The sequence below is a fragment of the Podarcis melisellensis genome, assembly GCF_964234715.1.
Source record: "Podarcis melisellensis genome assembly, chromosome: 5".
Classification (NCBI taxonomy): domain Eukaryota; kingdom Metazoa; phylum Chordata; class Lepidosauria; order Squamata; family Lacertidae; genus Podarcis; species Podarcis melisellensis.
The window spans coordinates 36,924,375-36,941,572 of record NC_138537.1 but is presented as its reverse complement, the minus strand read 5'-3'; the positions used below and the strand labels follow the sequence as shown (position 1 = coordinate 36,941,572).

The following is a 17,198-nucleotide window of genomic DNA, read 5'->3' as shown; positions in this document are numbered from 1 at the left end:
CGCTCAAAAAAATCAGGGGAAAGGGTTAGTTTTCTGAGCTAATCTAAGGCACATGTAAAAATTATATACAGGCACCCATCCTACAACCCTTATCAGCACATCAGTATGTTGGAATATATATACCCCTCTCTTGGCTGCTACACCAATGGAGTGGGGGCAGGACTTATTGGAAGGAGGGGAGAGAAAGCTGTGAGGAAATTCATTTCCACACTTCATCTGAAGTAGGCGTCTTGAGCCCCCAAAGCTGGTTTCTGAGTCTAGCTCTGGCAAATTTCACTAGCATATCAAATGGAGGATTTGGTTGCCTTACACTTACCCTAAGACTGGTGACTGGGATAATATCTCACCTGTACAAAGGGAGGATGAGACAGCTCGCCTAATCCTAATAAATTTATCAGATCGGAGAGAGCTTTCCACTCAAAATATCTCTTCAATGGGCGTGAAGATTAAAACCTTGCACTCATCCCATGTGTGGCAGTGTGCCTCTCATCTGAGCCAGTGACTCTCCAACAGGAGGCAGACACCATTATGACCTATTTGATGGGTAAGGACTGCCATACCACCATGGAAGAGTGAGGAGTGCAATAACCAGCAGCCGGAGCATGTGAAGTGTTAGAAAACAATTATCTTGTTTCCATGTAAATGATTCATGCCATAATTAAAACTAATGGGAGGAAGAAGAGAAACACAGACAAAGTAAGACACTGACTCTGGGAGGAATTGTTTGCTCTAGTTTTCAGCTGCTTTTCAAAGATGGATGGCAAAACAGATTTCGTTGTTGTAATAAAAGCTCTATTTAAATAACCAAAAGAGGAGAGATTTGCTTGAAGGTTGTTTTTGCCTACCTTTTCCCCAGAGCAGAGCTATGAACCTGCCGTGGGAGGCTGTGATGTAATTGCAGGCAGTGCATCATTTCCCAGCTGCTGGGAAGGCCATTTGTGGAATAAATTAACTATAAATATACAGATGAGAAAATCTGCTTTTTCTCCAGAGGTGGGAGAGGCCACTTCATGCTCAATCCAGGCAGGCAGTGTCAGGCAGTTTAAACTCACATTGATTTACTTAAATGGGCCGCAGTGTGCAGCCTGGGGAGGAAACTGAACTCCCAGTTAAGCCATGGATGGCTGATTCAAGGATTCTCAGCTGGTGTAAATTGGCCTGGCTGCAATGACTGCAAGGGCACCTATGCCACTGATTTGCAACCACCGGAAAGTGGATTTTCGGATCCAGTGAAATTCATACCAACTGACACCAGCTGGCTCCTTGTTTCTGGCTCAGTCGCTGGTATTCGCTCTGCAAGTGAACACAGCTATGGCATGCATGTGATCCTGTTCTAATCTCTCCAGTGTCAGGTATAAATGTCACAGTCAAGTCCCCAAAACTTCTTGAAGCAAGGACCTTTCCCATTTCACTGGACCTTTCAAAAATTCTGTCTTGCTGCTTGTTTGGCAATATGTTGGTTAAAGATCTGATGTGCTTGGAAGGGAATTCTGGAACAGACAGTACCCACTTAGCTACACCCTCTAAATTAATGGAACACATATTAAAGGTTTTTCTACAGCATCTATTAAGGTGGCCCTTATCTTTTATGTGCTGTAGTGGTTAGACAAAGATTGGGGATACCTGTGTTCAAATCCCAAATCAGCCACAGGGCCCACTGGGGGATTGTGGAGCAGGCCAACGATGGCTGAATCTGTCAATGTTGGTTTCTCTCAGTTTTTCAATATTAAAATCAGTTTCTTACATTTCCTCAGCCATTTGCATCATCATCATCATCATTAAAAAAACCTTATGAAAATGTCATGTCCAGTTCTGTTTAATAAAGCGGAAGTTTTAAAACTGAGCTACTATGAAAGATATAGGTAAAGGTAAAGCGACCCCTGACTATTAGGTCCAGTCGTGGATGACCCTGGGGTTGCGGTGCTCATCTCGCTTTATTGGCCAAGGGAGCTGGCGTACAGCTTCTGGGTCATGTGGCCAGCATGACTAAGCCACTTCTGGCAAACCAGAGCAGCACACAGAAACACCGTTTACCTTCCCACCAGAGCGATATCTATTTATCTACTTGCACTTTGACGTGTTTTCGAACTGCTAGGTTGGCAGGAGCAGGGACCAAGCAATGGGAGCTCACCCCGTCACGGGGATTCGAACCGCCAACCTTCTGATCGGCAAGTCCTAGGCTCTGTGGTTTAACCCACAGCGCCACCTGCGTCCCTCATGAAAGATATACCTAGCCTTAAAAAGCATAAGGCATAGGAAGAAAGATTTTAAGTCGAATGATTTTAGGAAAATACTATTCAGTGCTGGAACAAACTTTTCAGAGAATTATGAAACTTTGAGCAGTTCAAAGCAACAAAAATGTTTTGGTACAGGCATCAATCACCAGTGCTTTACGATATCATGACTTAAAGCCAATTAGATAGCCCACTGACCTTGGGCCAGTCGCAGTCTCTCAGCCTAACATACCTCACAGGGTTGTTGTGTGGAGAAAAATGTGAGGAAAAGAATCAAGTGTGCCACTTTGAGCTTCTTGGAGAAAAGGAGGGGTAAAAATGTAATAGACACTTTCCAGCTTTGTCTTCTGGAATTCTGACACGATAAATAGAGCACACTAAGGGCTGTTGCCAAGGATCAATAGATGCTGGTCATCAGTAGTGGTGTTGCTTGAAAACACTCACTTTTGCCTTCAAGTCTCAGCAAGACAGCAGAAGAAGCCATTTGAGTCAACTGTGGAGTCTGAAAGGTCTGCTAAGACTGCAAACGATGTTGAGGCCAGCCAAGACAATGTGACCTAATATGGCCTCTTGCCAAGAAAAACCACCAAACTTTTCTTAGGAGAATTAACTCTAAGACATATCTTAAATCAAGAACTGCAAAATCCCACAGTGCTGTTGTAACTGTGTTTTGAATTTCTTGTGAATTCTGCGTTTCCTCCCTTCATTAAAAAGCAAGAGTTCACTGTCTGAACCACACAGTAAAATACCTGCATCCACTTAATAGGTGACATCATGGCTTTACAATATACACTGAGAGTCAATATACACTTCAGTATTAGAACCTGGACTTAATGAGCTGTTGGCAATCTGAGAAGTGATAGAGGAAGCTCTGTGTTGTTTCGGCAACAATTTATGCTTCTGAAAAAGCACATATCCAGTGTCTTCAAAAATTTCATTAAGCTGAATGGCTACGAAGTGGCTGCTGTGCTGAGCCTATCACAAGTGTCAGTGATAAGTACTATTTTGGTGTTCCCTTGAACTTGCCATCTGCTATGATCACCTGTTTGCTCATGTTCCTAGGCCGATACTTTTTCTCTCCTCCCTTCCTCTCTATTTCCCATTCAAAATATAGTTCCTTTGGGACCAAGCCTCCCTTGAAATGTGTCTCCAATATGACCTTGGTCCTCATAATCACCATACAACAAATTATGACTGCAATAAATATTGGAATGGATATTCAACTAAAACCATATTGTATGGAAATCATGAGAAGAGGGCCAATGGATAGTTGCAGCTGTTATCACTGACTAAAAGTGAATTGATGGAAACTGCACATCTCCCTCCACGTAAGTTCTTACATACATGATATGTGAACAGGAACTTACCAAAGAGCTGGTATAAGTGGGGTCTGAGGTGTCATCTTGTAAGTAACGTGACAGGCCAAAGTCAGATACTTTGCAAACCAGGTTGCTGTTGACCAGGATATTTCTGGCTGCAAGGTCCCGGTGGACGTAATTCATTTCTGCAAGGTACTTCATACCAGCTGCGATCCCTCGCAGCATCCCCACCAACTGGATGACTGTAAACTGCCCATCATTTTGCTGTATCAGTGAAAGTTAAATGAAAGAATTAGCATTCCTCTGTATTCAAAGAATCCGGGCTGGGAATAGTATCCTACAATACGGGCTCTAAGGAACAGAGATCTATTTGGCCAGATAGGGAGGCTAATTTTGGGGAAATGTGAAGGAAGCGGTCCCAAGAGATGATGGGAAATCTCAGAAGCAGTAGCTGAAGGAAGGAGAAAGAACAGGCAATAGACTGGAAACTAATTCTAATGAAAGCGTAAGTGGAAGAGATGGAGTGCCAACGAAAATATGAGCAGTAAATGAAGAGAATTGAGAAAAGGAAGGACCAATGAAGGAATCTCAAGGAAAAAGCCATTGCCTACTATGGCAACCTACATCAACCTGGTATACGCTATATCTTATTGGACTCCAACTCCCACCATCCCTGACCATTGGCCATTTTGCTAAGCCTGATGGCAGTTGGAGTCCAAAACTTCCTGAGAGCACCAGAATGGGCAAGGCTGGTCCAAGAGCAGGAGAAGCTCTCCACTGGTGTCAGAAGGAGAGTTGGAGACCATTTAACAGTCCTGGGATGATGGTGATTATTTATATCCTGCCCTTTTCCCTGACAGAACTCAAGATAAAAACAAGAACTGCTAAAAACATAGAAAAATCAATAAAATCTGTTTAAAATACTTATCAGCAGGGTTGCTACAAAATGCAGTAAACATTTGGGCAACTTCCAAACAGATTTAGCAATAATTACATTAAGGCCAGGATGTCATTGTTGTTTTGGACGATTTGGAGGAAAAGGCATGCTCCTGCATTTGCAGGGCCGAATTGCACAGTGAACACCTCCACGAGAGCTGGCCTCCTTAAATCGATCCAATTTCATTATCACTTCAAAAAGAAAGAAAGTCATACTTACTCGTAAAAAGGAATCCAGGGCACCATTTTCCATAAACTCTGTAATAATCATCACTGGACGGCTTTTGGTGACCACCCCCTCTAGCCGAATGATGTTTGGATGATCAAACTGACCCATGATGCTGGCCTCACTCAGGAAATCCCGCCGCTGCTTCTCAGAGTAGCCAGCCTTTAATGTCTTAATAGCCACATAGATTTCTCTCTTGCCAGGCAGTTTGAGGCGCCCTTTGTAGACTTCACCAAACTCCCCTGTAATGGAACAGGTACCATTTACAATCGACTTTGCTCATTCTGCTATTTTAAGGGGGGGGGGGAGAGAAATGAGAGCTACCCAAGCTGAGGACAAGGTGCTTGCCCAAGACATTCTAAACATTTCTTCAAAAAGTGAATGGCAGGAAAACATATGTCTAAATACTAGCCCTGTAATAAAGTGAGCAGAAGCAACACACAGCACAATTCTTGTACCTTTAACTATTGTCAAAGAGGGAGGTTTGGGCCAAGGAGATTTTTTCTTTTAGCACTATCACATGACATGACAGTGTGACATCACAATGCTGAAAGGTCCAGAAGCCTCTGTTCCAGCTTCCTGCAGGCTGGGTCTCTCCAGATGTTGCTGGACTACAGCTCCTATCAGCTCTAGCCAGCATGGCCAACAGTCATGGATGATAGGAACTGTAGTCCCAATATCATTTTGATGGCTCCAGGTTGTCTGAAACCCTGGAGAGCAGCTGCCAGTCAATGTAAACATTACTGAGCTAGATGGACAATAGTTTGACTTGGTACAAGGCAGCTTCCTGTGGTGCTTCCAACTACTCGGCCATCAGTTAGTTCAGTAGAAATATGTTTTATGTTGTAATCTGTTTCAATGAAGAGAAACTTCCTAACAGTAAGAACTGTTTGAAAGGGAAACAGGAGGTGGTGGGCTCCTCTTCACTGTCTGCAATGCTGAAAGTGAATTTTGCCAGGGATGCTGCAGATGCTGCACAAGGCAGAGATCTAGATGACATCCAAGGTCTCTCCCAAGCTGTCATACTAATGGTACAGTCCTCACCATGTATACTCAGAAGCAAGTCCTACTGAATTCATGGAGCTTTCAGCTAAGTAGGCATAATATTGCAGCCTTATTCTGTGATCCTAAGTCTATGTGCTAAGTCTTACTGAATTCATTGGGCATATTTTTAAGATCAAGTCACAAGACAGGCAAGACAAATGTAACTCTGACACAATTAGTAAAAGAAGAAAAGCAACAAATAGGACAGAAGAGACCGAAAACTGATTTTATTCCAATTTTACACCAAAGCAGACAGAAAACTATTTACAGTGGACTTCAGTGGAAGCAGACAGGTGAAATTTTTAGAATGGACTTCAGTGGAAGCAGGGTGGGCTTGCTGCTTGAGCTGCTCCCCAAGGCTCTTGTGAGCTACCAGTGTCTTCCATCTTGTCTCATAAAATGGGGAGGGAAAGGCTTTTGTGGAATGAGTGGGAGACTCGGTATAGGGGCAGAAAGTGTGGTTGGGAGGGAGATAAAGTGAAAGAGAAAATTAAGGATGCTTCCAGACAATAGCTCATAAAATAGACACAGCACCAACTCCAGAAGAGGTACTTCCTATTCCAAACATTTGGTGCCACGATGGTACTGTCATTGTTGTGCCACCCAGACTACCTCTAGTCCATTTGGACAGACAGTGATCAGAATGAAAATCCACTTGCTGTACATGTGATGCTCAGAAGCAGCTTCATCTGGAAGCACCTTTAGCGGAAAAAGAAGCAACGCTGAAGCACTGAACGCAAATAGCAAGCAATGAATGCAAACAATAGGTTGGCACAGATTATAAGCAACTGGTTGTAAGGATGCTGGAAAGAAAGAAAGAGCAAAGAGATATAGCAGCAGATGGGCTCTGACACATGGGAGTTGGGAACTTAAAGGTAAAGGTACCCCTGCCCATACGGGCCAGTCGTGTCCGACTCTAGGGTTGTGCGCTCATCTCACTTAAGAGGCCGGGAGCCAGCGCTGTCCGAAGACACTTCCGGGTCACGTGGCCAGCGTGACAAAGCTGCTCTGGCGAGCCAGCACCAGCGCAGCACACGGAAACACCATTTACCTTCCCGCTATAAAGCGGTACCTATTTATCTACTTGCACTTAGGGGTGCTTTTGAACTGCTAGGTGGGCAGGAGCTGGGACCAAAAGATGGGAGCTCACCCCGCCACGGGGATTTGAACCGCCAACCATACGATTGGTAAGTCCTAGGCACTGAGGTTTTACCCACAGCGCCACCCACGTCCCTTACATTCTAGCAAATAAACAAACTTTTCTGAGGCAGACTCTAGATGCCCAGAGCAAAGGAATGGGCAAAAAGTATATTCTGGTCCATTGGTGGACTACAGGCCACTTTCTGATGGTTCATGTAGTGTAAAGCTGGGCTGAGGAGCCTGTGGCCCTCAAGGTGATGTTGAACTCCAACTGCCATCAGTCCAGCGAGCCTGGCCAATAATAAAGGGTGATGAGACTTGTAGTCCAACCATGTCTGGAGACCCACAGGTTCCCCTACCCCTGTTATAAAGAATGCTGGACAAGCTTGCTCCTAGTGTGCTCCACCCAAGCACTTCTTATATTCTCAGGAAATACTGCATACTCAGGATTTCCACCATTTCACCATGGTGGAAAGATTCTGAGTATGCACACTTACTCTGTAAATTTGGGGTGAGGGGACATTGGAAATCCTTGGGGATGGTAGTAGACCAGTCCTCTCATGGTGTAGTCAAAATGCAATACTTTGCTGTCTTCAGGTTGCGATACTTTCCCCTTTTGTTGGACTTGATGGGCTTTGGGATGGTCCACTACCTACCTATGGTCCACTACCTACCTATGGTCCACTGCAACCACAAATATTCTTTTCCCCCCTTACTTGGCTAATGTTAACTAAAGTTCTGAACATGCTGCTCACTCCAGTGGGGGAACTAACCTTCTTCTAGGTGAACTGTACTTCCTGGATCATTTGAAGTTGTACAGTGATGAAGCAACATTCACATAATGTTAGCACTGTCTTTGGGAATGGGTCTCTGGTATGATGAGTTTGAGAAGTGCTCAGGGGCTGTAGTTAAACTGTGCCCGTCCTGGGTAAGCTTACCACTCAAAAGATTTAAAGGGAACAAGTCAAACGATTGCACAAAATAACAACTAATCTCCTAAATGCTGTTCTTCACACTGTTGTTTAACACAAATGTCTGGTTTTTAATAACTAGAGGGTAGGTTGTTGTTGTTGTTGTTGTGTGTGTTAATGGCAAGTATGCAAGCTTTTCCTTCTGAAATTAGCTAACGGCCCCAAAAAGGTAAGATTCCTGCTGTAGCAGATAAGAGAGATGCTATAAACTAGGGAGCTATTGCCCTACCTATTTATTGTTAATTAAACCAGGGAGCACAACAATGTATTAAAGTGAGTCAATTAATTAAGCACAGTCTCTTAAATCACAGAAGAAGATTCTGTTAGGCTTCCAGGAGAAAAGTGCCAGTCCACTGTTAATTGAGCAGAACGAGCCTGAGCATCCACAACAGAGGAGGGAAGGGAAGAAAGCAGGAAGGTAAATGAAGGGAAGGGGAAAGGGGGAGGGATGGCACTGAAACCTGCCCAATGGGAAATGAGTCACACCTGCTCCAATGACTTCTTCAATCTTCACGAAAGACACATCAATTTCCTTGGCAAACTCACGAACAGCTTCATTGGGGTCTTCATACGTAAAAGGGTCAATGTAGATCTTCATTCCTGGGGAGCCTTCTCATTTTAGAGAAGAGCGGAAGAGAGAGAAAAAATCATATTCATCTCCGGGAAAAGGGATCAACAGCACGTCTCCCCCTAAACCTTCCTTCCTTGCCTATCTGTACAATCAGCTCCCCTATTCACTTGCTCTCTTGTTTCATTCTTCCTCTTATATTTCTCTCCGCTTCCCTTGCATTATCTTTTCTCCTTGAAATGTATAACATATTAGTTATAACTGGCAGATTGGGAGCAGGCCATGGGTTGCACCCAGAAAGTGGGTGCACACTGTTATTTATTGAAGCAGTACCAAATCCATTAGCAGGAGAGTCAAGGAAAGAACTGCAGGTAGAGATCAATATTTATCAATCTGACACCTTTCCTGCGTCGGTCTGATTGGAAGGGTTATACCAGGTGGCTGTGCTATAGCAGTGAATGGAGGGCAAAAATAAAGATAAAAATCAAAGAGAATAGCAGCAAGCTGAGAGAATAAATGAATGAAGAGGAGGAGGAGGAAGAGGGGGAGAAATGGAAGAAAGAAGGAAATCGCTTTGGGAAAAGTTGTCTCAGAAATGAAAAAGAAGAAAGGAAAGAAAAATCAAGAGGATTCAATCACAGTGAAAATCATCACGGTGTCCCTTCTGAAAGAGGAGGCGTATACAGATGAAGGACTTAAGAGAGTGCAGAAAGTCATTTATTCGGCTTTTTGACATTCTAGGAGCTTTCCAGTTGATTCAGATTGACCACCTCTGAAGCCTGGTGTTAAATGCCTCCTTGCAAGCCCTCTCTTGTTCAGGCTGAACATTCAACCCGCTAGAGGGAAGTTACAAACCAACACTAGTTTGCTGTTTTTATGGGAAAGATGGCAGCAGGTTTACGATGCTGCTGTTCATGCATAATTTAAGCCATTTTTATTTACCCAACATACCTTTGATAGTTTTGTGGCTGCTACTAAAATGACAGAATGCAGCAATTACAAACGAGTGAGCATCCTAATGATAAAATACAGCCTCCATAATAAATATTCTTGGGGGTTTGCTTTAGCTTTCAAAAAGCGTCACATGGCCCCTTGCAGCAGGCTGCCAAATCTCTACCAGACATGACTGGGAACTTGTAGGCTGCTGCAGGGAGTTTGGGAGGTTGCCGGCAGGAGTTAACTTTGGTAGAAACCTCATTATTTCACTCATTAAATTTTAAGAGAGATCTCACACTCAGGAACACAAATCGCATTGGTGGAGGCGTTTCCTCCCATCTGGTGCACATTAAATCGTGGAACCCGTGAATCTAACAAAGGATAGTCAAGTTGCTGTTTTGAGATTACACTGCAAAGTTGAACGCTGGAAAAAACCAATCACTTTCACCCATTACAAAGGCAACCGATGTATTTCTTGTTTGCGGCCAGGTGCTAGTAAAGAGAAGCGAGAGCTCTACCACCTCCCGAACTGCGGCTTAGTCCTCTCGGGCCTTTTATGCCATTCACCTGTCAAATTACCTGGCCTGCAGGATCCAAAAAGGTGTTGCTGCAGCTATGAGGCCCAGCAGGCTGAAGCTGAAAGTCCCAGTCTTCTGAACGTGAAAATGGGCTTCCCAAGTAGTGAAAGTCACCTGAGCTAAACATGGCATGCATTACATCACACCACCCTTTGCCAACCTGGTGCTCTCCAGAAAATTGTCCTTCCATTTCTTCTTCAACTCTCTCTTTGTAGTGTACACTATTTTCCGAGAAGCGGCTAACCTAAGATTTGTCATGTGCTTTTGACCAAAATGAATCACTATATTTAACACCTGAAAAGATTGCCAGAGATACTCTGGGTGATCGCAGCAGGCAATCCTTGGAATGCATTGCACAGTTATCTTGTTTTCACTGGAAAAATAGTAATCCTCTTTTATTTTGGGCAATGGCACTAAAGTCAGCCCCACTGCTGTGACTCTCCTCTTCCCTACTCTCACCTGCCCCTTTCTCTTTCCATCCTATTATTAACTTTTGTTCTAGCATCTCATCTCTCCCAGGATTTGCTCCTCACCTTTTTTATGTTTGGCAATCAGTCAGAGAGCAAACACTCTCCACCTCTTCTCGGCTTAGGACTGCAGTTTTAATGTCTATATAATTAATCCAATCCCATTCAAGCATTGTTCATTTATCACATATTTAACGTACGTAGCAGCCATAAGCCCTATGAAACATGAAGATCCAGGTCTAGAATATCCCAGAACTGCAGAGGAGTCACAAACTTAGAAATCTGTTGTGGCATTTCCACACTCCAGAGTTTCTATGAGTCTTGAGAATTCAGAGTGCCTGACACTCACAAGTCACATAGGAACAGGGCAGAACGTCCATTCCCCACCAACTGCTGGTTGTTACTCATCCAGATGGTGCACCACGTCTAATAGAAGCAGCAAAGGTGGCATAGGACATAACACCTAGTAAGATACCAAACCCTTACAATAGTTCATCTCTCTTCCTCGCAGTACAATTCTTTCACTTACAGCTTAGTAGTAAAGCACTAAATCTGCCAAAGGGAAAGCTGCAGCTTACAGGAAGGCAGCCTTAGGCACACACTGGGCCAAAACTCTATCCTTCCATTACTGATGGCAAAACCTGCGATGAAGTCATCCATGCTTTGCCCAGTTCATAAATCTTTTTACAGCTTCATCACATACATTTTTACTGTTCCATAAATCCTTTTACAAGTGCAGCTGATGCTCTAGCAGGATTACAAAGGAATTTACAAGATCATAACCAAGGCTGGCTTACAGATTAGAAAAGCAAAACAAACATATAACACAGAAGGATCAAGTTGGGGACGCAATGACCTTGGACTTGGTGCTACCCACTTGGCCAGTGTAAAATGGCTTCTAAACGTCCAGGAGAAAGGTATCCATGCTGCTGACAAACCGCTCTGTGCTCATAAGAAGTCTGAGGAAATCTGCCAGAGTTTGGAACCAGACTATGGATAAAGGCAGTCTGACATATTTGGAACAACATGTTTGGAAGTGTAAAGTTCAGTACAAAGACCAAATCCAACCATAGGGCTATCAATAAAAGCTTTATGATTCATCTCAAAAATGGCGAGTAGAACGGTGTATATTCCTAGTTGACAGGAGCTGTTTGGTTTTCTTGCTGAGAATTAGCAACCTCTCTGTTCTGCCTAAAGAAGAGGACTTTTCTGCACAGGTGTGCACACACACACACACACACACACACACACACACACACACTTACAAGCAATAGACTCAAGTGACCGCATACACACACAGCGCTGGGAAATAATTAAATAGTTCAATTCAAACCCAGAAATGGCAGGAGAGAGCTACAGAGTCCTTGTGGCTCACAAAGGGACACTCTCCAGATTCCGAAGAAGATGTCAGTGAGGGTGAAGGAAACCCCATAGAGACCAGAGGTGCAGCAGGGCTCTGCTTAGGCTGTTCAGCCTCCCCATCTAACAGCTGATGTGGGGGGTCATGCAGCAGCTGCAGCTGCTTTCCCATGCATCCTCCAGCCTTCTGCTGGCCCCAGAGTTTCAATTCTAGTTGTGGATATTTTTGGATCCAGTATTTTGGTATGGATTGAAGTGAGAGGGCACAGAGGGAGTTTAAAGAGTGTTTAGAGGTGCTCCCCACATTAGTTTCACTGAAGCATGCAGCTGGGGAGAATTCCTGTATCTCAAAGTTGTGCATTTTTTTCTGCACCACCAGCAGATGGCAAGCTAGTGAAAGATAAAGGTAAAGATACCCCTGCCCGTACGGGCCAGTCTTGCCAGACTCTAGGGTTGTGCGCTCATCTCACTCTATAGGCCGGGAGCCAGCGCTGTCCGCAGACACTTCCGGGTCACGTGGCCAGCGTGACAAGCTGCATCTGGCGAGCCAGCGCAGCACACGGAACGCCATTTACCTTCCTGCTGGTAAGTGGTCCCTATTTATCTACTTGCACCCGGAGGTGCTTTCGAACTGCTAGGTTGGCAGGGGCTGGGACTGAACGACGGGAGCTCACCCCGCCGCGGGGATTCGAACCGCCGACCATGCGATTGGCAAGTCCTAGGCGCTGAGGTTTTACCCACAGCGCCAGATGCATCTCTCTAATTTTGTGTTTCAGGGTTTTCAAGGACACACACTTTGCATCTTGCATGGATACTTACCAAAACGATAAGAGAGAACATAAATCCATTGGAATCACCTGGCTATGAGGCTATATGCACAGTATTAGCATGGGCACACAGCTCTTGCCAGCACACAAAATGGATCATGAATTTTTTGGAAATTATCTTTTAAGGTACAGGAGAGCTTTATCAACGGCTTTGGTCAAAATAGCTAAATGGAACCTCCACATATAGAGGTAATGTACCTATGTATATAAATACCAGGTGCTGATGATAACAACAAGGGAGGTCTTCATGTCTAGCTTGTGACCATGGGAAGCATCTGGTCAGCCTCTGTTAAAAACAGAATGCAGAACTAGATGGACCTTGCTCTCCTCCAGCAAGCAATTATTGTCTTCTTAACTTCTTACTTGTAGAACAAGATACTGATACTCTGCAAGCAGGCACATGGAAGAGACTGGCTTGCCAACTGAGGCTGCCTCATTTGTGTTTGGCTGCTTATTGCATCTAGGTCATTTAAATGCCAGCACTCCAACATGCAAAAAATGGTTTGAAGAGTTAATTAGACAGACTAACCTAGATGTTTCATTTGGGGAAAAAGATATACACTGTAAGGATTTCTGTTTTACTGTTGCAGTGACAGACTATAGCACTGGCTCTGCAGTGTGCCGAAACAGAATTGAAAACGTTGCTTGTTACCTTGTATGCTTTTTTATCTACATCAGCCAAGCAGAGGGGCTGTAGGGAGTGCTCTTACTAGAGCTTTGTGGGGGACTTTTCTATGCACTCTGGTTTCCATCTTGGCGTTCCATGGTGCCAGAAGCAGTTTAGTCATGCTGGCCACATGATCCGGAAAGCTGCCTGTGGACAAATGCCAGCTCCCTCGGCCTGAAAGCAAGATGAGCACCGCAACCCCATAGTCGCCTTTGACTGGACTTAACTGTCCAGGAGTGCTTTACCTTTACCTTTGCTGAGGGACACTTTCTCCCCACCACAAACATAAAGAAATGGTCCTGACCTGTGGATTCTTTCAAGACCTGGGATTTTAAAAGAAAATGTTTTATTTGCTCTCTTTCTCCATTATCTAGCCTGCTATCGTTAGCAAAATGCCTTCTTTTGGGAAACCTTAAACGACCTCTTATGTGCATATTTTCATATTCATGTGAGAATGATCTCTGACCACCCCAAGGCATTCTCCAGACCTTGGATTCTCTGGGCTCTCTTGGCCATTACGTCCCCACTTAACCTTCCCAGTGAGCAGTGTGGAATTAGGAGAGTATCCTGTTCACATAGCTTTCATTACTAGTCACTGTGGCTGTTAACATGCTTTCCCCATCCATCCATCCATCCATCCATCCCTATACTCAGAATTTATGGATGCAATTCCAAGCAGCGCTAAGGAGATCATTCCATCAGCACAAACATTTTTACTTGCCTGATGGAAAGATCTCCCATCTCCTCCTGCTGCATGCTACTCTGGGTGTTCTCTCACCTCTCTTTGGGCTGGTAGGAGAGCATGAAAGCACACAGGGGGAGGAGAAGGGGGAAGCCCCATTGTGCTAGCATGCTAGGTAAAGGTAAAAAGGTAAAGGATGCCTGGATGGTTAAGTCCAGTCAAAGGCGACTATAGGGTTGCAGCACTCATCTTGCTTTCAGGCCGAGGGAGCCGGCGTTTGTCCACAGACAGCTTTCCGAGTCATGTGGCCAACATGACTAAAAACACTTCTGGTGCAACAGAACACCATGACAGAAACCAGAGCACACGGAAATGCCGTTTACCTTCCCACCGCAGGAGTACCTATTTATCTACTTACACTGACGTGCTTTCAAACTGCTAGGTTGGCAGGAGCTGGGGCAGAGCAATGGGAGCTCACCCCATTGTGAGGATTTGAAACGCTGACCTTCTGATCGGCAAGCCCAAGAGGCTCAGTGGTTTAGACCACAGCGCCACCCGCACTCAAATTCCAGGAACAGAGTCTTTTATTTTGTGCAGTGCAGGCCTTGCTCAGAGGTTGCCAAAAGTGGATAATCTGAAATGTGTGCAGTCTTCAAGGCACTATCAGCAGTCACCTGGGATATGCACTGTTACCAATGAGCTGCTACTCAGATTTGGCATCCAGGTGGGAGCTTTTTCCAAAAGAGGCGGGAGAGGCGGGAGAGCTTTGAAAATAAAGAAGGAAATGCATTGGCAGGATTGATTCAAGGCATGGCACCCCACAGATCAATGCAGGAAAACATGCCTGCAGAAACCTTTATTTTGTCTCAGAAGGAACGAGTTGATCTGCTGCCTATTAATAACTTTTAAAATTTCTGCACAGAGGAGGCCAGAATTTATGTGCTGCCTTACCTACATATTTTTGCCTTGCTTTATGCCAGCTGTCTCAAAGTTGTCCTGATGGGCTGGCCTTACAATGTTCCTGCCACTGGGCTGTGTGCTTGCTTTTGCCTTATACGAAATAATTCTTTCCATTAAAAAAAAAAATGCTGTCAGACAGAGAGACAAAGTGCTGTTTGGGGGGGAAATGTCAGCAGTGGGAACACATCAGAGGACCAAGGGCATAGGGAGAAGTACTATAATGGCTCGGGGAACAAGGCTTTAGCTAATGGGCATTAAAAAGTGCAGAAATGCCGCAAAAGAGAATCATGGCAGTAGGGAAGAGGCGTATCATGTATACAAACAGTCCAGCGGTGTTTGAGGAGTGGTAAATATGTTTGCTCAAAGATTTGCTGGCTACAAGGGTACAAAGGTCATGCCGAAGAAGCTCCTGCAGAGCCCAGAAAGTAAAAATCCATCCAAATGTCATGACACAGAAAACTAACTTGCTGAACAAAGACACAGCAAACAGCAACCATGGGGATGTGTGCATTTTTATATCAAAAAGGGAAGTTTCTACCTGTATTGCAAAAACAACACTAAGACAGGAAGGGCAATCTCCTCAAGCGCTGGGTCAACTTTTTTCTATTCATCTACATCTCAGGGCCACCATCAATCTCAGTAAATGTGGTCCAAACCTAGGCCTACTTCTCCAACATTACACATTCCTACTCACATTCAAAAATGCACATAGAAATAAGCCAGAAATCCATGTCTTTCTAGCATCATATATATGTGTACTTTGAATAAAGTTCTAGAAGCTTTGAGAAGTACTGGCCTCACATTTATTTATTTATTTGGAATGGTATGTGTGTTCCATACTTCCTCCAAAGACCCCAAAACAGGGTAAGTAGATTGCCCTAGAATGACTTTTGGAAAATTTCTCACCCCCTGGAGAAATTAAGTGAATTCCTCTCCCCATCATTTCTCTGCCCACAAATATGATGGAAAATTTTGAGAGGCAATTTGCACAGAGCTGTAATTTTTAGATTATCTTGCAACTGGGTATGATGGGAATCCAAGAACATTTGGGGAGGCCGCATGTTCCCCATGGGACCCTCAAAGGTGTCAGACTCACAGAGCTAAGTTCCAAACACTTTCATATTTACATTTATAGGTATATTGATTTATTAGCATAAGTAGCCTACAGGTATTTATATAACATATATTGTCCCTTACTGCTTAGGAAAATAAAAAATTCAGTTGTGGCCGATAAATGCTATTTGTGCTCAGTAATTTCAGATACACCAGCATGTTAGTTAGAAAGTTGATATAATAGTGTAACTTTATACTTATGGTTTTTGAGTTATGCTTTTTTGGCAGTTTTCACAATCTTCTGTATAGTCTAGTATACTGACATATATTTTGTACTGAAGTAAACATTTTAGGTAATCCGATCACACGTTTCTTTAAGGGGTATTACACATTAGTGGAAAAATATGGATAGTTACTGTATCCTGATTCATTGTTGCCGAGCTTAGAAACTTTCTGTGCAAAGGATCCCATCATCCATATTCACATTGGTCTCATTAAATAGCTTTAAAATTATTTAAACCTATTAGGCTTCAGCACTGAGCTCTCTTGGCCTCTGTTTTCAGCTTAATTATCTTCCCTTAAGGATAAAAAGTGATCCAGAGACATTTTGTCCAAAAGTTAAAATTAAGAAAATCTCAGGGATATACAACAAAGCATCTGAAGGTCAGGAAGTACAAGAGCAACTACAAATTTAGCAGGAAACCTTAATTCCACCTTTTGCAGTACACTCTTGGTTAATCTTTAATTCCATGGCTGCATGTTCATGATCCGTCCATTTGAATTATAATGAGTACATTCTCCCCAAGAATTTAGACTCACGTTTTCCTTTTAAAGAAAGAGAAAGTCTGGGAGGCTTCTCTCCTAAAGTGCAAATTGGATTTTAGCTGCTCCCAATTTGGTTTTCTTCCCCCTATCTCATTTCCTGCTTTGGCTGTGGTTTACATAGGTATTGCTGCTGGCTGTAATCTGAAGAGCCCTAAAGAGCTGTGTGCATTTGTGTTGGAGATTTCCCCTGAAACACCTGGGAACTGTCGAATATAATTGTTTGCAGCTGGTTCTGCATGCACAGCAAGCACGTAAAGTATGTGTAGGTGCGGGTGGAGAAGTGTCGATGGACAGTGATTACTCACTGGCCAAGATTGCTGCCTTGCTATTTTATTATCCTATTAACTTTCCTAATACAGGTTATAAAGGCTCATTTGCTGCCTTTCAGGGAGCTCCATTTGCATTC

At 43.8% G+C, this 17,198-nt stretch overlaps 1 protein-coding gene across 13 annotated transcripts in view; it reads right to left on the bottom strand.

Annotated features, from left to right (window-relative positions):
• The window catches only part of EPHB1 (EPH receptor B1), a 334,289-nt gene that overhangs the window by 33,375 nt on the left and 283,716 nt on the right, over positions 1 to 17,198 (bottom strand). For 12 of the 13 annotated variants that reach the window (XR_014168172.1, XR_014168173.1, XR_014168174.1 and 9 more), the window contains 3 exons: positions 8,357 to 8,479; positions 4,710 to 4,957; positions 3,602 to 3,817 (listed from right to left, as the gene is read on the bottom strand). Coding sequence is in view for 6 of the 13 variants with exons in the window: in XM_081910347.1 (XP_081766473.1) it covers positions 3,602 to 3,817; positions 4,710 to 4,957; positions 8,357 to 8,479 (587 nt within the window). In the remaining 7 variants the exon portion in view is untranslated. The remainder of the gene's footprint in view (positions 1 to 3,601; positions 3,818 to 4,709; positions 4,958 to 8,356; positions 8,480 to 17,198) is intronic. The other variant, XM_081910350.1, reaches the window with a different exon arrangement.